General features: G+C 41.6%; 1 protein-coding gene across 1 annotated transcript in view; it reads left to right on the top strand.

Moving 5' to 3' along the window:
- The first annotated feature begins 1,987 nt into the window (after window positions 1-1,987).
- The window catches only part of LOC115106977 (solute carrier organic anion transporter family member 1C1-like), a 73,191-nt gene continuing 48,729 nt past the window's right edge, over window positions 1,988-26,449 (top strand). The window contains exons 1-2 of the mRNA XM_029630241.2: window positions 1,988-2,369; window positions 12,357-12,520. Of these exons, the coding sequence (XP_029486101.2) occupies window positions 12,371-12,520 (150 nt within the window). The 5' untranslated portion in view covers window positions 1,988-2,369; window positions 12,357-12,370. The remainder of the gene's footprint in view (window positions 2,370-12,356; window positions 12,521-26,449) is intronic.

Genomic DNA, 26,449 nt, shown 5'->3' with positions numbered 1-26,449 from the left:
GCCGTTGACAAGCAATTTGGATGAAATTATTGAATAACATGTATGTATACATTTATTTTGCAACGTTCATGCACAAAGGCAGCCAGTTTAGTCAGCATGCTAGGGGTTAGGTTTAGGGAAAGGGTTATAATTAGGGTGGGTTAGGGAAAATAAGATTTTAATGGGAATACATTTTTTGGTCCCCACAAGGATAGTAAAACAAAGATGTGTGTGTGTCCAGGGTTGGGGAGTAACAGATTACATGGAATCTGATTACAAAAAATGTAATCAGTTACAGTCACTGTAACGGATAACTGTAATTATATGGTAATTATAGTATTATCAACAGTAAAACACTCTGAAACGTTTTACTGCAGCATTCTGTAAATTATGGTGCGTTGGGGGAAAAGGTTGTGGGAGGGGAAAGAATTGCTGTATTTGGAATGGTACTGTAATACCACCCCACAGAATACAGTACCGTACCGTATCTTTGGAGCCCCAAAAACCTTTTGACCACTAGGTGCATGGTATTGTTGTTTCTGGCTCATTAACATATTTGGAGGAGTGCCTTGTAAGAGGCTACATACACTATATTTGTTGCACACACAAGTGAGAATGCTGTAACAATTTAACTCCTATGTGATTATAGTGCCCCCTCAATTTGTATAGGGGACAGATTGAAGTGGCAGCAAGTGTCAACTCTTTAATGGATGAGTATTTTGAGGGGTATTTTGAGTATTTTGCCATGTCCTTTTGGTCTGTTTTTGCCCTGTGTAGCTGCCAGTTTGGAAGCCTTTGTTATTAAGAAGTGCAAGTGATCTAAAACACAAAATATTTGTTAATATACTGTAATGTGTAAACACTTTACCTAGCAGCCAACCTGCTTACACCAATACCTTGTAATTACAGTAAAACACTGTAAAAAAATAAACACCTCCCCTCAATAAATGTCCATTAATTAATTCAAATTATGGGTGCATCTACTTTAAAAAAATGTTTTGCAGTATAATACAGTCTATTTTACTGTGTCATTACACAGTACTTGCTGTGATACTGTATTTATATCACAGTACAGTAGGTGTATGGTAATATTAAATACAGGATTATACTTGCCACCGAGCTGCCTGTAAAGCTACTGGGTCGTTCCATGTCATTTCAGCAAGCCATGAAATCCACCATCTCAGATTGGTGCTGTTCCTGCTATTAAGTGATGTTTCTTTTTTAAGAAATCCCCCCTTTTTTAAGAAATCTCAATTTTAAAGGGATTGTTCACCCAAATTACAAAATGACATATTGGTTTCCTTAACCTGTAAGCAGTCTAAGGTCAAGGTATGACAGCAACCCATGCTTCGGTTTTGTATGGCCACTTTTTTTCAAACGCTAACTTGTTCGTATTTGTGGCACAAGTCCAATGCAAATCAATGACAATTTTGGACAGGTAACTAGTAATTGTAACGAATTACATTTAGAAAGTAACCTACGCAACTCTGTGTGTGTGTGTGATTAGTGGAAGTGTTATATTTAAGCAATAAGGCCAGAGGGGGTGTGGTATATGGCTAACATACCACAGGTAAGGGCAGATCTCTAGGCACGACGCAAAGCGGAGCGAACCACCCGGTTTATAATATGGACTAGGCTACCTTATATAAGTAGAATCGTTATGTTGTATTATGCCTTGTTACATGACAATTCTATACACTATAACATCTGTTTGCCTTATTGTTTCTCTCACTGACATCAAATTTGCATTGCAGACGTCACGTGCTAAATTGTGTCTGGCATGAGATAGGATTATTTTAGAACATGTTTTGGTGAAGCATCATCCCCAACACCACAACGCCCCTTTGAAGATTAATGACTTTCCCATCACTTTACCTATTTTCAATCACAACATAATAACGGTTAACAAATTAAAAACGGTTGTTTTACTTTTTGTCCATCGAGAAGCTTTGTGTTCGAGCGAATCAACTCTGGAAGTAGGATACATATCATCATTACCGTGCGCATAGCCTCTTTCCCTCTCAAGTGTTATCACGTGCGTGAGCTAATTTCTACAAGCAGCGTTAGGGTTGCACACAGATTTAACTTCTTAGCGAGAATGTTGTGGAAACTCGGTCTGATTGAGGTCAAATATTTAGATAATTGGAATTGTGATGAAGACAAGAGGCGGGAAGAAGAACTTTTGAGAAATACCTTATTCTATGACCTTTAATAGCCGGTGGCTTTACTGCACTTCATCCATATGAGAAGTTTCCCCTGAGCTCGAGACATCTGCCGCGCACTCTGCGCTGTCCAAAACTCTCTTCCACCGGGAATATTACGAGTTTTTGTCATAGGTTGTTGTATTACCTCATTGGAAAATATAGGGCGATTGTTTCGTGGTAGACTTGGTAAGTGACTCAACATTTTTTCTTCTTCTCCTACACAAGTGTTTGATAGCTTTTGTTGTGACGCTTTACTTATGCTGAGCATCACAGCTGGAATAGACCGAAGCTGTCAGATAGGTCGACCAGGAAGACAATTATATGTTAGTTAGCGTTTATTTATTTAGGCTACTTGCAGTTCAAGTGTTTTTGGAAACCCATGACTCGTACTCCATCACAAATCATGTAATTTATGCTTTGTATGCATCAAAGATTCACAGTGAATTTAGGTGAGGAATCTGCCTACCTACACTAACAGAAAACTACATTTCATACGGTAATTTGAGGTATTATCAACACACACACAAACTCGGAAATGTTTAACTGTGCGGCACACTGTCGGAAATGGCGCATTGTCGGAAAATGTCTGTTTCGAAATATACTGTAATTCCACCCCACAGAATACAGTGCCCTACCATATATAGGGCAGCAGGTAACCTGGTGGTTAGAGCGTTTGGCTCATTAACACATTTTGAGGTGTGCTTTGTAAGAGGCTATATTTGTTGCGCCCCTGAATGAGAATGCTGTAACAATTGAACTCTGTGTTTAAAGTGAGTCATCAATTCAAAAAGTACAGTGCCTTCATAAAGTATTAACACCCTTTGATTTTTTCCCCCACATTTTGTTGTGGGATTAAAATGGATTTAATTGTTGTTGTTTTTTGTCAACAATCTACACCAAATACTCTGTAATTTCAAAGTGGAAAAAAGTCTAACATTTGTAATAAATGTGTGAAAAATAAAACACATCTTGCTTTCATATGTGTTCAATACATGTTAGAATCACCTTTGGCAGCAATTACAGCTGTGAGTTTTACTTGGTAAATCTCTTAAGAGTTTTGCACACCTGGATTGTACAATATTTGCACCTTTTTATTTTTATTCTTCAAGCTCTGTCAAGTTGGTTGTTGATCATTGCTAGACAGCCATTTTCAAGTCTTGCCATAGATTGTCAAACCACTTTAAGTCCAAACTGGTATCAGTTAACATGGGTGCCGGAGAGGATGGCTGACGTTTTATGGGCTCCTGACCAATTGTGCTATTTTGTGTGGGTTTTTTCCACACTGTTTTTAACTTTTTAGTACATAATGTTTCCGCCATCATTTCCTATGACCCAAAATAAATAGGTTTTGGACATCAGAACAGCGATTACTCACCTCGAACTGGACAAGGATTTGTTTCTTTAATGAGTCTGAAGCTAATTATGTACGGCTCTTCCCGGAACAGGCCCACATCCCCGTCAATTGTATGAAGAGGAGACACCGTTACAGAGGTCGAAGAGCTGACTGCGTCGGGGAGTGGATAATCTGCCTTTACCTCCGTTCAACTGGCGAATGTGCAATCACTGGAGAATAAACTGCATGAGCTCCATTCGAGACTATCCTATCAACAGGACATCAAAAACTGTAATATCCTATGTTTCACCGAGTCGTGGCTGAACAAGGACATTGATAATATACAGTATAAGGCCATAAGCAAACAAGAAAATGCTTATCCAGAGGTGGCGCTTCTTAATGCAGAGGTGGTGTTTCTTAATGCAGGAAAACAGATATCCGGTTTTACCTCATTTATACCAGTATGTCACATGTGCAACTAGAGCAGGAGGGGGCAATTCCAGTCCCTGAATGGGCCTGAATGGTGTCAGTTTTTTCCCCAGCCCCAGCTAACACACTTGACTCCAATAATCACCTAATCATGATCTTTAGTTTAGAACACAATATGATTAATCAGCTGTGTTTGCTAGTGAAAAAGTCTGACACCAATCAGGCCCTTGAGGACTGGAGTTGCCCACCCCTGAACTAGAGGAAAACTAACTCTAGATCACCTTTACTCCACACATAGAGATGTGTACAAAGTTCTCCCTCGCCCTCTATTTGGCAATTTTGACCATAACTTTATCCTCCTGATTCCTGCTTACGAGCAAAAACTCAAACAGGAAGTACTAGTGACTCGCTCAATACGGAAGTGGTCCGATGAAGCGGATGCTAGGCTACAGGACTGTTTCACTAGCACAGACTGCAATACGTTCCGAGATTCATCCGATGGCATTGAGTAAACCACATCAGTCACCGGCTTCATTAATAAGTGCATCGGTGACATCATCCCCACAGTGACCGTACGTACATATCCCAACCAGAAGCCATGGATTATAGGCAACATCCGCAGTGGGCTAAAGGCTAGAGCTGCTGATTTCAAGGAGCAGAATTCTAACCAAGACGCTTATAAGAAATCTCTTTACGGGCTCTGACGTACCATCAAGCAGGCAAAGCATCAATGCAGGACTAAGATCGAATATTACTACACTGGCTCTGCTGCTCGAAGTGGCAAAGCTTGCAAACTATCACAGATTAGAAAGGGAAACCCAGTGCTGCCCAGTGACCCTAGCCTACCAGATGAGCTAAATGCCTTCCATGCTCGCTTTGAGGCAAGCAACACGGAACAATGTATGACCACACCAGTTGTTCCAGATGACTGTGTAATCACGCTCTCCGTAGCCGAAGTATGACAGGATTTCCCAAACTCAGTCCTCAGGACCCCAAGGGGTGTACGTTTTGGTTTTTGCCCTAGGACTACACAGCTGATTCAACTAATCAAGCTCTGATCATTTGAATCAGCTGTGTGGTGTCAGGGCAGAAACCAAAACGTGGACCGAGTTTGGGAACCACTGGAGTAAGACGTTTAAACAGCTTTTGATATAATCGATCTTAGTCTGAGTCTGCTGCTGGAAAAACTTGTGTTATGGCTTTACACCCCCTGCTATAATGTGGATAACCTGTCTACCAGAACACAGTGGGTGTTCTTTAATGGAAGCCTCTCAAACATAATCCAGGTAGAAGCAGGAATTCCCAGGGTAGCTGTTTAGGCCCCTTGCTTTTTTCAATCTTTACTGACGACATGCCACTGGCTTTGAGTAAGGCCAGTGTGTCTATGTATGCGGATGACTCAACACTATACACGTCAGCTACTACAGCGACTGAAATTACTGCAACATTTAACAAAGAGCCGCACTTAGTTTTGGAATGGGTAACAAGGAATAAGTTAGTCCTAAATATTTACAAAACTAAAAGCATTGTATTTGGGACAAATCCTTGACTAAACCCTAAACCTCAACTACATCTCGTAATGAATAATGTGGAAATTGAGCAAGTTGAGGTGACTGTCATGGTCAAAACATATTGATGCAAAAGTAGCTAAGATGGAGAGAAGTCTGTCCATAATTAAGTGCTGCTCTGCCTTCTTAACAACACTATCAACAAGGCAGGTCCTACAGGCCCTAGTTTTGCCGCACCTAGACTACTGTTCAGTCGTCTGGTCAGGTGCCACAAAGAGTGACTTGGGAAAATTGCAGTTGGCACAGAACAGGGCAGCACGGCTGGCCCTTAAAAGTACATAGAGAGCTAACATTAATGACATGCATGTCAATCTCTCATGGCTCAAAGTGGAAGAGAGATTGACTTCCTCATTACATGTTATTGTAAGAGGTGTTAACCTCTTAGGTGTTAAAACCTCTTACAGATCCCCCCCCCCTACTTTGTGCAATTTCCGCCTGAAGACATACCCAAATCTAACAGCCTGTAGCTCAGGCACAGAGCCAAGGATATGCATATTCTTGGTACCATTTGAAAGAAAACACTCTGAAGTTTGTGTTCATGTGAATTGAATGTAGGAGAATATAACACAATAGATCTGGTTTAGATAAAACAACTAAAAAAAACACATTTTTTTATTTATTTTTGTATCATATTTAAAATGAACAAGATAAAACAAACATTCAGATAGGATGATGGGGACAATTTCAGTGAAAAATATAGGAGGGCAACAGTACTTTTGCAAAGTTTCAGAATGATAACTTCCAAAATGAGTGTGTTCCATGACATTTATCATGAAGTCACCCAGGTGTCCCACACAAGTAACCCAAATGTACCCAAGTGGCCAAATTGGTGAAGGTATACATTTTGAAACAAATAACTATATACAAAATACCAAAATGGTATTCTAACACATCCCCCCCCAAAAAATAGAGAAAAAAATTAAGAAAAATAAATAAATATATATACATTTACAAAATAACATGGGTAACTATTTACACACTTTCAATATTTGGAAGACCCTCAGTCGTCTATCAAATCAAATCAATTTATATAGCGCCAGCCTAAAACCCCAAACAGCAAGCAATGCAGGTGTAGAAGCACTGTGGCTAGGAAAAACTCCCTAGAAAGGCAAAAACCTAGGAAGAAACCTAGAGTGGAACCAGGCGAGTGGCCAGTCCTCTTCTGGCTGTGCCGGGAGGAGATCAGTGGTTGTAGAGGGTGCAACAGGACAGCACCTCAAGAGTAAAAATGAACAGTTTAGGGTTCCATAGCCGCGGGCAGAACAGTTGAAACTGGAACAGCGGCAAGGCCAGGTGGACTGGGGACAGCAAGGAGTCATCATGCCAGGTAGTCCTGACGCATGGTCCTAGGGCTCAGGTCCTCCGAGAGAGAGAAAGAGAGAATTAGAGAGAGCATACTTAAATTCACACAGGACACCGGATAAGACTCCCATTCGGAGTCAGTGTCACTGTGAAAGAAAATGTTCAGTTAGAATAGTTTCACATATGAGCCCTGTATCAACAGGTATAATAAACAGATATATATAGAGAGTTGAAGGTTGAAGGTTGAATATATTAGGTTGAATATATTATTTTATTATTACCTGCTAGATCTACTCTCTTTTATATTATGACATTTCAGCTAGATCTACTGTCTCTATTATATTTTGACAGACCAGCTAGATCTACTGTCTTTATTATATTACAACAGACCAGCTGTATCTACTGTCTCCATTTCACTTTGGCCATTGATGTGGTCCTGCCCTCTCCTCAACAGCCTCAAATAGGCTATTTCATGTGGGTTGGGGTGGGGCGGCAGACACACGCATCTCACATTTCATGACATTACATGTTTATATATTGCTTCTAAATTTAAAAAAAAATCACAAATAATATTTTATATTATTAATTTCAAATAAGGGCATTAGCATGATAAGAACTTACCAGTCCAAAACGATGTCCTCTCCCGTTCAAAAAATATTCCTCCACAATCGCTAAATGAAGCGTCCTACAACAATCTCTGTCTCACCTTCCCAATCAATTTATTCTAAAATTGTGTGTACATCTGTATATCTAGACTTAGATTTAGCTTTCCTTGACTTAGTCGCCATAATGATTGATATATAAACAGCTGAATCTGCGCGTTCACCAAACAATGCAGTGCGTAATATGCGTAGCTCCTTCCGGTATGAAACTTCAATAGCGAATGACTCACTTTACGCTGAAGCTTACTACATGGGTTGGTCTTGCAACACATAAACATGGCGTATTGCCGTTTAGCTCAGCTCATTGGCTATCTACCCAGCTAGATTTCAAGACAATCAGTGGTCATTGGGTTAAAAGACAGTCAATCAACGAAACAGCGGGCAAATCATTGGTGCACAATGATGTCATGACTTGTTGTCTTCAAATCGGTTTCTTTCAGTCAATACGTCCCGCGAAATGGCCCATCACGTTTGATTGTGTTACAAACAAACCAGTTGATTGCAGTGAAACCAAAAAATGTGACCGGAAAAGTCACATTCTGTGTGGGTTATTTACCTGGAATGTGTCGTCGAAAATGGAATGAGACGGAATTCACGACACAAGCGGTTCACAAAATGTTTTCGTGTTAGGCTATAAAAACGGATTTTATCAAACAAAAGATCATTCATTGTGTAACAATGAGCATTGGAATTGCAAACAGATGAAGATCGTCAAAGGTAAACCATTTATTTTAATGCAGTTTGTGTTTATGTTACGCCTGTGCTGGTTAAAGTAGTTTTTTTTATGGGGCTCTATGCTCAGATAATCGCATTGTATTCTTTCGCAGTAAATCCTTTTTTAAATCTGACAACGCAGTTGGATTAGCAAGATTCTAGGCTTTCGATACATGTGAGACACTTGTATTTTCATGAATGTTTAATATGACTATTTATGTAGCGATCACCGTATGTTGTGGAATTTCAGCCCGCTAGTGGGTTCCGTGCGCAGAGAGGTGTTAACAAGCTGAATTTACCGAGCTGTCTGTTTAAAATACCCATGCATACCCCACAAGACGTTCCACCCGAGTTCTCTTCACAATCCCGAAGTCCAGAACAGACTATGGGAGGCGCACAGTACTACATATAGCCATGACTACATAGAACTCTATTCCACATCAGGTAACTGATGCAAGCAGTAGAATCAGATTTAAAAAGCAGGTAAAAATACACCTTATGGAACAGCGGGGCCTGAAGCAACACAAACATAGGCACAGACAGGTGCTTACACACACATGATAACATACGCACTATACTCACCTACACATGGATTTTGTGTTGTAGATATCTGGTAGTGGAATATGGGCCTGAGGGCACACACTTAGTGTGTTGTGAATTCTGTATTGTAATGTTTTTAAAATTGTATAAGTGCCTTAAGTTTGCCGGACCCCAGGAAGAGTAGCTGCTGCCTTGACACATGGCATCTATTGGCCAAGGTCTCACAACGCATGATTTTCCAGGCTAGCATCTCAAACAACATGGCAGGTACTGACCAATAAACATTCAAGTGCCCTTTGACCTGACACATAAATGGATATAAATCAGAGTGGATGACCAGGAGTATGTGGACACCAACTTGTCGAATATATAAAAAAGATCATGGGCATTAATATGGAGTTGGTCCCCCCTTTGCTGCTATAACAGCCTGCACTCTTCTGGCAAGGCTTTTCACTAGAACAGTGCTGCAGAGACTGCAGAGGCTTCCATTCAGCCACAAGATCATTAGTGAGGTTGGCCACTGAAATTGGGGTAGGCCGTCATTGTAAATAAGAATTTGTTCTTAACCTGTTGCGACGAGCCATCCCGGATCCGGGATCGTGAATACAGCCTCAAGCTCATTACCATAACGCAACGTTAACTATTCATGAAAATCGCAAATGAAATGAAATCAATATGCTAGCTCTCAAGCTTAGATTTTTGTTAACAACACTGTCATCTCAGATTTTCAAAATATGCTTCTCAACCATTGCAAAACAAGCATTTGTGTAACACTATTGATAGCTAGCGTAGCATTTAGCGTAGCATTTAGCATTAGCATTCAGCAGGCAACATTTTCACAAAAACCAGAAAAACATTCAAATAAAAATAATTTACCTTTGAAGAACTTCAGATGTTTTCAATGAGGAGACTCTCAGTTAGATAGCAAATGTTCAGTTTTTACAAAAATATTATTTGTTTAGGACAAATCGCTCTGTTTTCTGCGTCACGTTTAGCTACGAAAGAAACCTGTATCCAGGATTGTGTAAATCTATCCGCAAGCTCATTAGCATAACGCAACGTTAACTATTCATGAAAATCGCAAATGAAATGAAATAAATCTATTTGCTCTCAAGCTTAGCCTTTTGTTAACAACACTGTCATCTCAGATTTTCCAAAATATGCTTCTCAACCATTGCAAAACAAGCATTTGTGTAACACTATTGATAGCCTAGCATAGTATTATGCCTGACATTCAGCAAGCAACATTTTCACAAAAACCAGAAAAACATTCAAATAAAATCATTTACCTTTGAAGAACTTCAGATGTTTTCAATGAGACTCTCAGTTAGATAGCAAATGTTCAGTTTTTACAAAAATATTATTTGTTTAGGACAAATCGTTCCGTTTTCTGCGTCACGTTTGGGTAAGAAAAAACCCGAAAATTAAGTCATTAAAACGCGAACTTTTTTCCAAATTAACTCCATAATATCGACAGAAACATGGCAAACCGATGTTTAGAATCAATCCTCAAGGTGTTTTTCACATATCTATCGACGATAAATCCATCGTGGCAGTTGACTTTCTCTTCTGAAGAAATGGAACGCACATGGACCTAGAGATTACGCAATAATTTCGACACAGGACACCGGGCGGACCCCTGGTAAATGTAGTCTCTTATGGTCAATCTTCCAATGATATGCCTACAAATACGTCACAATGCTGCAGACATCTTGGACGAATGGCAGAGAGCTCAAGTTCATTCATGGCACATTCACAGCCATATAAGGAGACGATGGGAAACAGAGCCTCAAAAATTCTGCTCATTTCCTGTTTGAGGTTTCATCTTGGTTTCGCCTGTAGCATGAGTTCTGTGGCACTCACAGATAATATCCTTGCAGTTTTGAAAACGTCAGTATTTTCTTTCCAAAGCTGCCAATTATATGCATAGTCGAGCATCTTTTCGTGACAAAATATTGCGCTTAAAACGGGCACGTTTTTTTTATCCAATAATGACATAGCGCCCCCATAGGTTGAAGAGGTTAACTGACTAAGCCTGGCTCGCAGTCGGTGACCCAATTCATCCCAAATGTGTTCGATGGGGTTGAGGTCAGGCTTTGTGCAGGCCAGTTAAGTTGTTCAAAACTGATCTAAACAGACCATTTCTGTATGGACCTCACTTTGTGCAATGTCATGCTGAAACAGGAAAGGGCCTTCTCCCAAACTGTTGCCACAAAGTTGGAAACACAGAATCATCTAGAATGATTCTAAGGGGCCTAGCCCAAACCATAAACACAGCCCCAGACCATTGTTCCTCTTCTACCAAGCTTTACAGTTGGCACTATGCATTTGGGCAGGTAATGTTCTCCTGGCATCTGCCAAACCCAGATTAATCCGTTGGACTGCCAGATGGTTAAGTATTATTCATCACTCCAGAGAACACGTTTCCACTGCTCCAGAGTCCAATGGCGGCGAGCTTAACATCACTCCAGCCGACACTTGGCATTGCACATGGTTGATCTTGTGTGCGGCTGCTCGGCCATGGAAACCCATTTCATGAAGCTCCCGACGAACAGTTATTGTGCTGACATTGCTTCCAGGGGCAGTTTGGAACTCTGTAGTGAGTGTAGCAACTGAGGACAGACGATTTTTACACGCTGTGAGCTTTTGTGGCCTATCACTTCGCAGCTGAGTTGATGTTGCTCCTAGACGTTTCCACTTCACAATAACAGCACTTACAGTTGACCAGGGTAGCCCTAGCAGGGCAGAAATTTGACGAACTGACTTACCTTCCCATGACTGTGCCACGTTGAAAGTCACTGATCTCTTCAGTAAGGCCATTCTACTGCCAATGTTTGTCTATGGAGATTGCATGGCGGTGTGCTCGATGTTATACACCTGTCAGCAACGGGTGTGGCTGAAATAGCCAAATCCACTAATTTGAAGGGGTGTCCACATACATTTGTGTGTGTGTGTATGTAGATATATATATATATATTAGTGTAGCTCGTCCAAGAGTGTTGTGTCCAATTTGTCCTGATGGTTACACTGCAGGGCCAAAACTTGAACCCCAGCATGACTGCTTGCAGCTACAGTATATTTCTATCTTGATTGGATCATTTGAGTGGATGAAGGGAAGCTATTTACTATTCATAAGGTTGTAGGCTGCCTGAGAGACAGGGAAGGAGGGAGGGAAGAGAGACAGGGGGAGAGGGATGAGAGAAAGAGAACGTGTGTGTGAGAGAGAGTTGGGTGGATGCTCTGGACAGGTTGATTCTAGATCACTTGGTACTCTCATGTCTAAGGCTCTTTGGTTGAAAGTAGGAGCAAGCAAGTAGGAGCAAGATTCTAGGATTTAGGCAGTATTTGAGTGTCATCTCCCCTTTGATTTTATTTTTTTGTTGTTGCCCAAAGAATGTCAAATCTCAGTCTATAGTCTTAATCTATGATATGCTACTAAAACCATTTGTTTTTCTAATAAAATACTGTTATTTATTTCCTGTGGACTGCAATCCAAAAAAATCTTAAAATCAAATTGAATTTGTTGGCCTTCCTAGCCTTCGGACTGGAGCAATGCTGCTACAAACACACTTATTTTCTGGATAGGAAGAGATCTGGGTCACATGCTTGAATCATCTATTTGCAGGGTTGCATGCATCAATGCCAAGAAATTCCATAAGGGTAACTTTGCCCAAGGAAAACGTGAGCCATCTGTGCAGGATGGAGCCGGCGGCCAAGGAGAGAGGGACGACAGAGAACGGAGGCAGCTCCTCGACGAGGGCGCAGCGCTCCTCCTGCACCAGCCTCAAGGTACGATCAGAACCTCTAGGCCTCCCTCTGCTGCTCTCTGATTCTCTTTGCCTCTGACTCTCTGAGATTATCTCTGACTCGCTTAAGGTCTCTATTCAATCCGTATTATGGAAGTTCAGTGTTACAGAACGATTTAAATTTAAAGGCAATTTTCTCGCATTGGCGGAGACTGCATTCGTGTCGGCGCAATCAGAAATTACCTTTACATTTTAAATCACGCAATTGGTCCTGCTTCAGCAATACAGATTGAATAGAGCCCTAACTCTCCTCTCCACCTCTCCTCTGCATGCCTCCTCTCCTTTTAAGGTTAGCATTTAGTGGGAGGGGGGGGCAACTTCTACCTGGAACTTCCTCTAGGAATACTATACCTCTGTTGTGGCAGGAAGAGCAGCCATACTGAACTCTGTCACCTGGCAAGGGGTTGTTCCAGCTCATTTGACCACTTGAGTCAGTGAGACCATGTGTGGATGTTACATATTTTTCTCCTATCATGTTAGCTTACCATGTTGTTTAATGTCATTGGGCCTTGATAGCCTTTCTTTCCGATTTGGGGGGGGGGGGGACTCTGTAGAGTTTGGTTTGTAGACAACAGGCCATGGTAGTTAGCCTGCTGTGGTGATGGCAATCCCCAAAATTAGAACTCCAAATTAGTCAAACCCTGGACAGGGAGTGAGTTGTTCTGGACTGCAGGTGCTGAATGTTTGGCAATATAGTTGAGGTAGTACAGCATATGGACGATCTGCCCACGGAGTGACCCAATCTTAGACCCCAGGAGAGCAAGCAGAAGTGACTGTGGCAAGGGAAAATAACTCTGGAAGGGAGAAAACCATGAGGATTCAGGCACAGCTAGCAAGCCAACCCTCTTTTGGCTGGTTGGGTAGGAATCGTGCGGGAGGTAGACGGTGTCTGTGAAAGGAGGCAGGAACTAGAAAACAGTGCTTGAGTTAATGCAGGTTCTGAGAGATGAGCATGTTGTGTGCTCTCCTGATGTTGATGTCAGAGCGGATGTAGGAATGATAGGCTTGAGAGGACCAGCATGCAAGGATTTTTATAGTATGGTCTGGGATAGGGTTGCAAAGGGTCGGAAACCTTCCGGTAAATTTCCATAGTAGTTAAGCCTGGGATTTGGGGGAATTTTGCTTAAATTCATCAAAAACGTTAGCTTATAACAGTGAACCTTTTTTTGTGGGATACACATAAGGCAATTCTAGGTCTTGTGGCATATTTTGGTTAAACTATCCCCAATTCAATGGAATTACAACCCTCTGCATGCACAGTGCGTTCTACCATCACATGTGCAGTGCACTCTTCTATCACATGTACAGCTGATTCTCAAGATCTTGCACACTAATGAGATGTTATTGAGCCCACACTACTATACTTTCTAAGCCAAGGACTACATGCTTTCTGGTAAGTTTTGATTACAATATTGGGTGGGGGGAATATATTTTATACCACAGTTATTTTTTTGTTAACTAGTAAATAGTAGCCTACTGCAAAGTGTGTTTAAATAATTTCTAACTTGTTAACCATTTCTGCTAGTTAGTTTTTGCTACCATGTGGGTTTTACCTTGCTTGAGCCTGCTAACTGTTTCACCTGTTTCCATACATGTTTCATTTAAAAAAAGTTATCTTACAAAGGAGTTGTTTAATCTAACATTATCTGTACATGAAATTGTATATTATTTGTATTTTTGTACAATTATTTTTCTAATCTTTACAGGAAAATGCCACGGGCACTGTCTGATGTGTGGAGACATTTCAATGCAGCTAATGTAGAAGGGAAAGCTGTGTACATTTGCAAATACTGTGCCAATCATATGTAAAGAATGAAACAAAGATGCAGAATCATCTGGCCAAGTGCATAAAGTTCCCTCAGCGCTCACAACAAGCAACCTCTGACAAAAGTCCCTCTACTTCTATTCGAGATGAAAACGATGATTCAGACACCTTATTGATAGCAACAGCTCATGGTCCTCCTGGATTCAGAAGGTGTTTTGACTCAATGGAGGAACATAGTCAGAGAAATGCTGATGAATGTCTTGCTCGAGCTGTATATGCAACTGGTTCACCTCTGATGCTCACATGCGATGTGTACTGGGAGATATTTCTGAATGTTCTTCGCCCAGCATACACCCCTCCAACCAGACATACTTTAGCAATTAATTTGCTGGATGCAGAGTTCAACAGAGTTCAAGTGAAGGTCAAGAAAATCATAGAGAAAGCAGACTTTATTGCAATCATCTCTGATGGGTGGTCGAATGTTTGAGGGAAAGTAATAATTAACTACATCATGTCCACCCCTACATCATCTACAAGAGCACAGACACAAGGGACAACAGACACATCAATATCTACAATGCAGATGAGCTGAAGGCAGTCATCAATGACCTTGGAACACAGAAGGTATTTGCACTGGTGACCTACAATGCTGCGAACATGAAGGCTGCTTGGTCTAAAGTGGAGGAGTCCTACCCTCACATCACACCCATTGGCTGTGCTGCTCATGCATTGAATCTGCTCCTCAAATACATCATGCCACTGAAAACAATGGATACACTCTACAAGAGAGCCAAGGAAATGGTTATATATGTGAAGGGTCATCATGTAATAGCAGCAATCTACCTCACCAAGCAAAGTGAGAAGAATAAGAGCACCTGAAGCTGTCCAGCAACACCCGTTGGGGTGGTGTTGTCATCATGTTTGACATTCTCCTGGAGGGGAAGGAGTCTCTCTAAGAAATAGCCATATCACAGTCTGCTGATATGGACAGCCCCATCGAGAGGATCCTCATGGATGATGTATTTAGGGAGGGGGGATGGGGGGTAAGCAGCCTGACATCCTGAAACCTATAGCAGTAGCCATTGCACGGTTTGAGCGAGACAATGCCATCCTGTCTGATGTTCAGACTCTGCTTGCTGATGTAAGAGAAGAAATCCGTACTGCCCTGCCCACTTCACTATTGCTCCAAGCAGAGGAAGCTGCAGTTCTGAAATACATCAAAAAGTGTGAAGACTTCTGCCTGAAGCCCATACACGCCACAGCATACATGTTGGACCCCAAATATGCTGACAAGAGCATCCTGTCTGGTGCAGAGATCAAAAAGGCCTATGGTGTCATCACTACCATGTCTTGTCACCTTGGCCTGGATGATGGCAAGGTTCTTGGCAGTCTGGCGAAGTACACTTCCAAGCAAGGGCTTTGGGATGGAGATGCAATATGGCAGTCGTGCCAACATATCTCATCAACCACCTGGTGGAAGGGACTTTGTGGATTTGAGGCGCTTTCCCCTGTTGCCTCCATCCTACAAATCCCACCAACGTCAGCCTCCTCAGAGCGCAACTGGTCCTTGTTTGTGAACACACACACCAAAGCACGCAACAGGCTGAACAAGGATTGAGAAATTGGTCGCCATCCGGGAAAATTTGAGGCTTTTTGGGCCTGACAACGAGCCATCCTCTAAGGTTGGAAAGTGACAGTGAAGATGAGGCCTCAGAGTCTGATGTTCAAGAGGTGGACATTGAAGTCCAGTGAGAAGACATGGAAGCCCGAGAGGAAGACAACCAAAGCTTTAGTTTCTAGACTGTCATTTTGCATGTTTATGTTGAAAATGTTTTTGGGAGATGCGATGGATCATTGGGCATCATTCAATATTCAACAGGCCTACAAGCCCTCAGTCCAGCCTCACTTGCGGTCAGTCTGAGCACTGATGGAGGGATTGTGCATTCCTGGTGTAACTCGGGCAGTTGTTATTGCCATCCTGTACCGCAGGTGTGATGTTCGGATGTAACGATCCTGTGCAGGTGTTGTTACATGTGGTCTGCCACTGCGACGACGGCCAACTGTCCGTCCTGTCTCCCTGTAGCTCTGTCTTAGGCGTCTCACAGTACGGACATTGTAATTTATTGCCCTGGCCACATCTGCAGTCTTCATGCCTCCTTGCAGCATACCTAAGGCACGTTCACGCAAATAAGCAGGGACCCTGGGCATCTTTATTTTGGTGGTTTTCAGAGTCAGTAGAAAGGCCTCTTTAGTGTCCGAAGTTTTCATAACTGTGACCTTAATTGCCTACCGTCTGTAAGCTGTTATCCACAGGTGCATGTTCATTAATTGTTTATGATTCATTGAACAAGTATGGGAAACAGTGTTTAAACCCTTTACAATGAAGATCTGTGAAGTTTTGGGGATTTTTACAGTCTATTATTACTTTACATGAAGGTCAGTCAATCCAGAAAATTTCAAGAACTTTGAAAGTTTCTTCAAGTGCAGTCACAGAAACCATCAAGCACTATGTTGAAATTGGCTCTCATGAGGACCTCCACAGAAATGGGAGACCCAGAGTTACCTCTGCCGCATAGTATATGTTCATTAGAGTCACCAGCCTCAGAATTTGCTGCCCAAATAACCCAATTGAGATGTTTTGGGCTGAGTTGGTCCGCAGAGTGAAGGAAGAGCAGCCAACAAGTGCTCAGCATATGTGGGAAATCCTTCAAGACTGTTGGAAAAGCATTCCAGGTGAAGCTGGTTGAGAGAATGTCAAGAGTGTGCAAAGCTGTCATCAAGGCAAAGGGTGGCTACTTTGAAGAATCTCAATTATAAAATATATTTTGATTTGTTTAACACTTTTTTGGTTACTACATGATTCCATATGTGTTGGAAAGGCACACATCTGTCTTTATAAGGTCCCACACATGACAGTGCATGTCAGAGCAAAAACCAATCATGTGTTGAGTCACAGATCTGGAGATGGGTACCAAAAAATGTCTGCAGTATTGAAGGTCCCCAAGAACACGGTGACCTCCATCATTCTTAAATGGAAGAAGTTTGGAACTACCAAGGCTCTTCCTAGCCCTGGCTTCCCGGGAGGTGACCTCAGGGAGGTGACCAAGTACCCGATGGTCACTCTGACAGAACTCTAGAGTTTCTCTGTGAAGATGGGAGAAGGACCACCATCTCTTGCAGAAGGACCACCATCTCTGCAGCACTCAACCAATCAGGCCTTTATGGTGGAGCGGCCAGACATAATCCACTCCTCTGCAAAGAAACGACTGTAAAAGTCACATGACAGCCCACTTGGAGTTTACCAAAAGACACGTAAAGACTATCAGACCAAGAGAAACAAGATTCTCTGGTTTGATGAAACCAAGATTGAACTCTTTGGATTGAATGCCATGCGTCACATCTGGAGGAAACCTGGCACCATCCCTAGGGTGAAGCATGGTGGTGGCAGCATAATTATGTGGGGATGTTTTTCAGCGGCAGGGACTGGGAGAATAGTCAGGATCGAGGGAAAGATGAACAGAGTAAAGTAAAGAGATCCTTGATGAAAACCTGCTCCAGAGCGTTCAGGACCTGACTGGGGTGAAGGTTCACCTTCCAACAGGACAATGACCCTAAGCACACAGCCAAGACAACACAGGAGTGGCTTCTGGACATGTCTCCGAATGTCCTTGAGTGGCCCAGCCAGAGCCCGGATTTGAACCCAATTGAACATCTCTGGAGAGACCTGAAAATGGCTGTGCATCAACGCTCCCCATCCAATCTGACAGAGCTTGAGAGGATCTGCATAGAGGAATGTGAGAAACTCCCCAAAGATAGGTGTGCCAAGCTTGTAGCGTCATACCCAAGAAGACTCAAGGCTGTAATCACTGCCAAAGGGTCTGAATAGTTATGTAAATGTAATATTTCTGTTTTTAATTTTAATACATTTGCAAAATTTTCAAAAAAAATGTTTTTGCATTCTGTTTTGAGATATTGTGTGTAGATTGAGGGGAAAAAACATTATAATCAATTTTAGAATGAGGCTGTAACGTAACAAAATGTGAAAAAAGTATAGAGGTCTGAATACTTTCCGAATGTACTGTATATGCGTTAAAACATATTACAAATGGCATTTAGTCTTACATTTGATAAAGACATACACAAGTAATATAATATTAATAAAACAATAACTGAAAGAATAAGGATAAGGGGATACATTGTCTTATTCAAACATTAAACTCAGGGATATATTCATCAAAATTGAACTGTAATTACAAAAATATAACAAAGAATATACTATAATAACAATAATGGTATTTTACAACTTCAGTTTCTTATGTAAGAAGTTTCTTACATACATTTATCTTGGCCTATAGCCTAATACTCAGAATTAAAAGCATACAAGAACAGGGAAATGACCAGTGACAATCTGAGCTACTGGGTGAAGACTAGGAGACCCTTAACTAGTACCTAGTTGTGTACGGTATGTATATCTATGTATGTGTCCTGTAAGCATGTGATTTGTCCCTCAGCCCTGTTTACAGCCTCAGTAGCATGTTGTCCAATCTCTACAGCCCCTGCCTATCCTTGTCACGGTGGAGCACAGGTGACATGTCTATAGTGTCGTCTTCCTCACAAAGGTCTGACAGCTGACAGTCCACCACAGTGTCCTAGAGAGAGAGAGAGATGAGAGAGAGTATTTACAAAATGATATACCTCATTTATATATAGGCAGGGGTGAAAGTTAGCTGGAATGGTCTGGTACGGAGTATCTTCAAAATGAATAGTGGGGGTACGCTGTACTGGTAGAACATGAGCCTATCACAATAATTAAAACAGAGATTACAAAACTGTAGGCTATTACACTATTTATCATTACTGCATGGCAGTTGCATGAAACATTTGCAGATATACTCGTGAAATGCGGTGTAGTTTGATAACAAAGAACAATTTTTGCCAAGGCAGAGATGAGTGGCCCAGACAGAGACGTGCGCTGACTGCAGTGCACGCATCAATTCAGGTTACAAGACTTGTTTAGGCCTAAAGAATGACAATCACCGAATGTCATAACACTTTTTGGTGTTTTGTAAGTGATGTCTCTTTGCGCTTATCCAATGGCACTGTATAGATGCCAGAATGATTTGCCAAATAGTTGGAATAGTAACTGAAGTCTGGACACTTACTGTAGGCCTCATGTAGCCTATTATAATATTCACTCCTGCAGAATTTAGTGTTCCTCACAGTAAAATGAAAGAATGTTAATTTTGTCTCAGGAACAGGAGTGGAGATACTGATATGATTTCTTTCTTTCAGCATCTTGAGAGAATGAGAATGTGCGCTTATGGACCTGTTGTGTATCCTAAATGTGGAATTTCTTTCAGCGTCATAAAAGCTAACAGTAATTATCCAAGACGAACTGAAATAATATCAAAAATATGTTGGATCGTTTTCACAGCTTTTCATTTTCTTAAAACTGTTCAAAGTGATATAATTTGGTCCCCTGGTCCCTAAATGTCCTTGCTATGTGAGAGAAGCAGAAATGAAAGAACTTTACCAATGTCAACTAGATTGATCAATGCATCATTAACATTCTATCGATTTATGACATCGTTCTGGTGAACAAGGCTTTATGTAGTATTCTAGACAAGCATCAAGTAATTACAGAGAAGAGAAGCAACATGTATCTAATTATAGACAAGTTGACTAACATAGCTTACCAAATGTCGGAAATTATAAGCAGAAAAATATCTAAATGAGGCTTAAGAACCATTTTCGCTGAGTACTGTGCACAGGTAGCCTACATGAGCTTTTTAAATAATTGTTTGAAAATTTGATGAAAACATTTGTTGAAAATGTTATGAAATCATGACTGGTTGTGTTTATGCCACATTAAAGGGTAGCCTAATACATTGTAAAAGTTAAATAACAAATCTTGACTATTAGGCCCATAGAAATCCAATCAAATTAATGGGGATTCTATATGTAATTATTTGATTAGGTCATGCACAAATAGGAGGTCCCATACTGGGAATAAATTACATTTACTTTCACCCCTGCCTAATAGTACATAATAATAATAATAATAATAATAATAATAAATCATTGACAGTTAAATTCCAGTCAAAAAGCTTGGCTGAGAGGCATCAGCATCATGTGGTGGCTTCTCAACTTCCTCCAGTTCCTCCATTTCAATCTCATCCTCTTCGTCCTTGTCTTCCCCAAGTGACGATTACCCTTCAGCACGTAAAAAGGAATCATAAATGGAAGGCAATTGTACAAGTTAGATGGCAGCCAGAAGGCATACTCTTTTTAGGAATCACAGATAAAAAATAAAAAAACGGAAAATATGTAGCTAGTTAGCTAGCTAGCTAATAATTATTGTAGCTAGCTATTTGGGAATCATACATTTTACTGGTGAAATAGCAATCATGCAGCAGCCCTCTCTTTTGCCTGGCTAGCTAGCTATTTTTATATCTAATCACAGTCGTTACTATGGCAATTCAAGATGGCGCTACCCATACCTCTAATAAACATTGTTCAAGATCAAAATGAAAAAACTAAGATTTTTCTAAGATACAAGCACATGTTTAGTTTTAGTGGATTGAATACATGTCTTTGCTCAGCTTCACTTCCTGAAGTGTTTCCATTCTCTTTGCAGAAGGCAGGGTTGGGGAGGGCCTTGTAGCCATCCCGGAAGGGAGAGTATGCAGCATGTGCTGTCTCAGGATATGCAGTTTCCAGTTTGCACGAAGTTCAGTGTAGTTCCTTGAGAGCCGTCGCTGTGTAGGCAGTGAATATAACCCCCAAAAATTATTTTGGGAGCTAATGTGGTCAGAATTAGATGTGTTATTCCATATTGGGAATTCCTGTATGTTACCACAATCACACCATGTTGTTAATCATGAGACATACTCCTCCACCTCCACCCGGAAAGTTCCTTCTTCCTGTCCGCACGATGAACGGAGAACCCCGCTGACTGTATGGACGGGGACAATATATCCAGAGAGAGCCAATGTAGTGGTCCATATCCCAAGGATATTAGCTCAGTTCTACCCTCTTGGGTTATGGACTTCTGTTGTTTTCTCGTGAAGCACTCCGGAAAGTATGTCAGTCAATCCAATACCTGCCAACGAACGTTGTTGCCATAGTGAAACATGAAAAGTGACTGACGTTGCTCTCCCAACAGAGCACATTAGGAACTGTCACGTGTGCTCCCTCTCTGGCCTCTAGGTCACCAGGCTGCTCGTTATGGCACACTCCTGTCAACAGCGTTACGCGCATAATGACACTCACCTGGACTCCATCACCTCCTTCATTACCTGCTCTTTATATGTCATTCCCTTTGATTTCTTCCCCAGACGTCATTGTTCCTGTTTCATGTCGGTGCGCTGTTTGTGTTTCTTGTTTTGTTCATTTATATATTAAATGTACTCACTCCCTGAACTTGCTTCCCGACTCTCAGCATACAACGTTACAGAATGATGCCATAAACAAGGGGAAGCATCAGGGAGTGTTTTTTGTTGTTGTATGTTTTGGTGTTGGAGGTGATGTCGGGTCCGGGTGTCCGTACTGGAGCTACCTGGGAGGCCTCAGCCGGTTTGTCGGGTTCCCCTGCCTCAGCTGGCCTGACAGGTTTCCATACCTCAGCGGGATCGATAGGCTCCCATGCGTCAGCTGGCTCGACAGGCTGCCTTGCCTCAGCGTGTTCGATAGGCTCCCATGCCTCAGCTGGTGAACAGGTTCCCGTGCCTCGACTGAGGCAACCGGGCAGATCTCAGCCAGCTCATCAGGCTCTCATGCCTCTGCCGGTTCGTGAGGTTTCTGCGCTGAGGCGGAGGCGACCGGTCCACTCCGGATCCCCGGGATCTTCTCTTTGGTTGGCGTCCTGCGGCTGGAGCCGAATGCGCCAGGGAGGGGGTACTGTCACGTATGCTCTCTCTCCGGCACTCTAGGTCATTATGTTTCCGCGCCTCAGCCGGATCGACAGGTTCCCACGCCTTAGCAGAGGAGACCGGTTCACTCCTGATCCCGGAGTGGACTGTGTACTCCCTCTCCGGCCTGTGTACTCCCTCTCCAGACTCTAGGTCACCAGGCTGCTCGTTATTGAGCACTCCTGTCACCAGCGTTATGCGCATAATGACACTCACCTGGACTCCATCACCTCCTTGATTACCTGCCCTTTATATGTCATTCCCTTTCGTTTCTTCCCCAGTTGCCATTGTTCCTGTTTCATGTCGGTGTGCTGTTTGTGTTTCTTGTTTTGTTCATTTATTTATTACATTTATTCACTCCCTGAACTTGCTTCACAACTCTCAGCCTACATCCTCTTTCTCCCTTTTAAATTCCTTTGATATATCCACTGCACCACTCGGGCAAAGAGATATATTCAATCCACTAATACTAAACATGTGCCCCGGTTCGAATCCAGGTTGAAACACATCCAGCCGTGATTGGGAGTCCCATAGAACGGCACACAATTGGCCTAGCGTCGTCTGGGTTTGGCCGGGGAAGGCCGTCATTGTAAATAAGAATTTGTTCTTAACTGACTTCCCTAGTTAAATAAAAAAAATACAAAGAAATTATAAACTGAATGGGCCAAGGGAAATTTTGTAGCCACCCTCAAATTCATAGACACAGTGGATGCTAAGGCTGACAGTCCATAGCCGTGTGCGAAATCAAGTCCCTATGGCTGAAGTCCAAGTCCCAGTGCTCGTGTCCTGGTCCAAGTGTTCAAGTCTGAGCCACTGGGTCCACATTAACTCAAAATAAAGTTATTTACCCAGTCAGATATAGTGTAGTGGCCCAACAAACGTAGCGGCGGTATTATGGGTCATGTCCTTTGAAGGGTAGCCTAAGGTCTAGAATTAATCCGTTTTCTCTCAGGAATAGAGGTAGACTTGGCTACGTTGGCTACAGAACCTGTGTATGAAATGCAGTGTGAAAGACTACTTTTCTATAGCCTACTCAAGGGAGAGAAAAACATAGCTAGACTTTTGTTTTACTATTAAACTCAGTGCTGCTATTGTTTTTTATTTCTTAAAGCAGTGTGTGTTTCTTAAGGCAAAGGGTAGCTAAATAGAAGGCTGGTGGTGATTGGTTAGCTCAAGTGAAGCAAGACAGTCACCTGCGTATTATGTATAAATGGAGCCGGAGCAGAGCCTGTCTGCTTTTCTGCCCACACGCATCACTTTCTCCCCTGCAGCTCACCGGCTGTGTTGCCCGGGTGTGACACATCCTTCCCACTGCTTAACAGAACTGCACATCTGTGTTGCTAATATTATTCATGGTTATTATTGAAAAGCTCTCAATCTCTTCAAAAACTCTTGTCCAGTCCACACTTAGTAGTCAGATTTTAGTCACCTAGATAATTTTGTCTCGTTTTAGTAAACTGAAATGAAAAATCATTTTAGTTTACTTCTAGTTTTTCTGGCTCTATTTAGTCAGATATAGTCTCGTCAACTGCCACTGTAAAATAGGTGTTTAATGAATATTTGAGTCACTACACTGAATTTTCAACCTATTGTGAAGCGGACGCCCCACCCTTCAGCTTTATAGCTGTTTTTTTAATCAAGGAGTAGGCCTTTAATTGCCTAAAAACATCCTTCCCCCTGACACAAAGGATTTGCGTCCACCTCAGAGCTCAGAGAGTAGCAGCTTGTTATTCTTCAGGATTAAAGCTACATGAGACAATGGTGTCTAAGCCTCTTAAAATAAGACTGTTTGTTGAAGTATGTTCAAAGTTGAAAAAGGTCAGTTTCTCAGGATTGTTAGTTAGCCCGCCGGTGTGGCTCGGGGTTCTATGGTGCTTGTTTGAACTGTAATGCCATGATAAATACATATCACAATATTCTACTCGTTAGCATATCGTCGGATTGTTTCCACTGGTATTGGTAGACTATTTAACAGGAAAGTACGTGGTAACTCGAATGGGTACTTTCTGGTACACAAATGGTGTAACCAAATGGTGCCTAGTTGTAACGGGTGTCGTCGTCGGATGAGGAGGAATCAGACCAAAGTGCAGCATGGTAAGTGTTCATGACTTTTATTGAACTGAACACTGAAACAAAAATAACAATGTGAAACCGAAACAGTCCTGTCCGGTGAAGAACACTAAACAGAAAACAACTACCCACAAAACATAGGTGGGAAAAAGCTACCCAAGTATGGTTCCCAATCAGAGACAATGATAGTCAGCTGTCCCTGATTGAGAACCATACCCGGCCAAAACAAAGAAATACAAAACATAGAAAAAGGAACATAGAATGCCCACCCAAATCACACCCTGACCAAACCAGAATAGAGACATAAAAAGCTCTCTAAGGTGACACTAGTGGTGCTTGATTCAAATTAATCCCAAAGATACAAATAGCCTGAGTAATTAATAGATGATTAGTTTATTACCATTTTGCCATGTTATTTCTTAGTAAATGGACTTCCTGGTCATTTCTGTTCTTTAAGGTAAAGTGCTACCTTTTTCTCTTTCATATTCACAATGAGATGAGGCAATGAGGCTAATATGGCTAAGATCAACTTTTGTTTGAATATTCACATGTAGCCATTTCTATGGCTAGAAGACATTTTAGAAATCAAAGATCTAAAAAAAGAGATACAATAGAGCTCAGATTGTAAAAGTATTCTCTTTTTAGTCATAGATATGGCTAATCCACGTGTAACCTAGATAGGCATAATATGACCATGCAAAAAAAGCCATTTTGGGTTGATCATGGGTTAATTGTGACTGCGAACACTCTATAGACCCTTTGTTGGGGTGTAAAGAAAGGATCTATTGAATGGCCTTGCATTGAAACCGTATGACTAACTAAAGCTGATTAACTGTGACTATGCTAGTTATGACAGTGCTGCCAGTGAGATTTGACTTAAACATGTTGACACACATGTGGACCATAGATGTGATGACATAAATCCAGAGCTGGGCTCAGACAGTGTTTTCCTTTCAATTAAATGCAGATCACTGAGTTATTGGTTTTCTATTAGTGTAAGAGATATTCTAGGCCTACATGCCATTCTACTTTGCTCTGTTGATACAGGATATTTATTCTAGGAGACAATATAATTATGTAGTCCCATTAGACAAGCTTATGCAAAGTGTTCTACCTACTAGGCTGCTGTGTCTGTCTCTGAATAACTAAACATTAGAAATGCCATGTCATTATAGAAGAGCCGAATGGATTTGTTAGCTAGGATTTGTTAGCTCTTCTCTAAACCCTTAGGCACCTGAGATTACTCTTGCTGCTCTCTGTATCCTAATAGCCTCCGATAGAATTACCAGCAGAGGAAATCCTGAACCCGTAGTGGTAAATTCTGGGAAATTAGGCTCCAGAGGGCTCTGGTCACGTGCAAGGTTTGGCTGCTGGTCAGGTTGCTACTTCCATGCATGTGTAATGTGATCTAACTGTGATCTAGCTCAGAGTAAGGCAATATGGCCAAAATATCATATTTTTGACTGTATTTTATGTTTTTGAATAATCAAAGTTCAAAAAATGTTTCATGAGTAGTGCATGCATTTCCTTCAGTCATGTTATTATTTCCACACTGTATCACATTTATTTTGTCTTTGTATGCATCTATTTTGTAAAAAAAAGGACAAAATAATTATTCTCCTCTATGAACATGTATACTGAACACAAATATAAACGCAGCATGCAACCATTTCAAAGATTTTACTGAGTTATAGTTCATATAAGGAAGTCGGACATCTGAAATAAATTAGGCCTTAATCTATGGCTTTCACATAACTGGGAAAACAGATATGCATCGGTTGGTCATAAACCTTTGAAACAAAGGTAGGGGCGGGGATCAGAAAACCAGTCAGCATCTGGTGTGACTACCATTTGCCTCATGACGTGCGACACATCTCCTTCACATTTGAGTTGATCAGGCTGTTGATTGTGGCCTGTAGAATGTTGTCCTACTCCTCTTCATTGGCTGTGCGAAGTTGCTGGATATGGGCAGGAACTGGAACACGCTGTCATACACATCGATCCAGAGCATCCCAAACATGCTCAATGGGTGACATGTCTGGTGAGTATTCAGGCCATCGAAGCACTAGGACATTTTCAGCTTCCAGGAATTGTGTACAGATCCTTGCGACATGGGTCTGTGTATTATCATGCTGAAACATGAGGTGATGTTGGCAGATGAATGGCA

The sequence above is a fragment of the Oncorhynchus nerka genome, linkage group LG23 (assembly GCF_034236695.1).
Source record: "Oncorhynchus nerka isolate Pitt River linkage group LG23, Oner_Uvic_2.0, whole genome shotgun sequence".
NCBI lineage: Eukaryota > Metazoa > Chordata > Actinopteri > Salmoniformes > Salmonidae > Oncorhynchus > Oncorhynchus nerka.
Note: the sequence above shows the minus strand (reverse complement) of the source record. Positions and strands in the feature narration are given on the sequence as shown.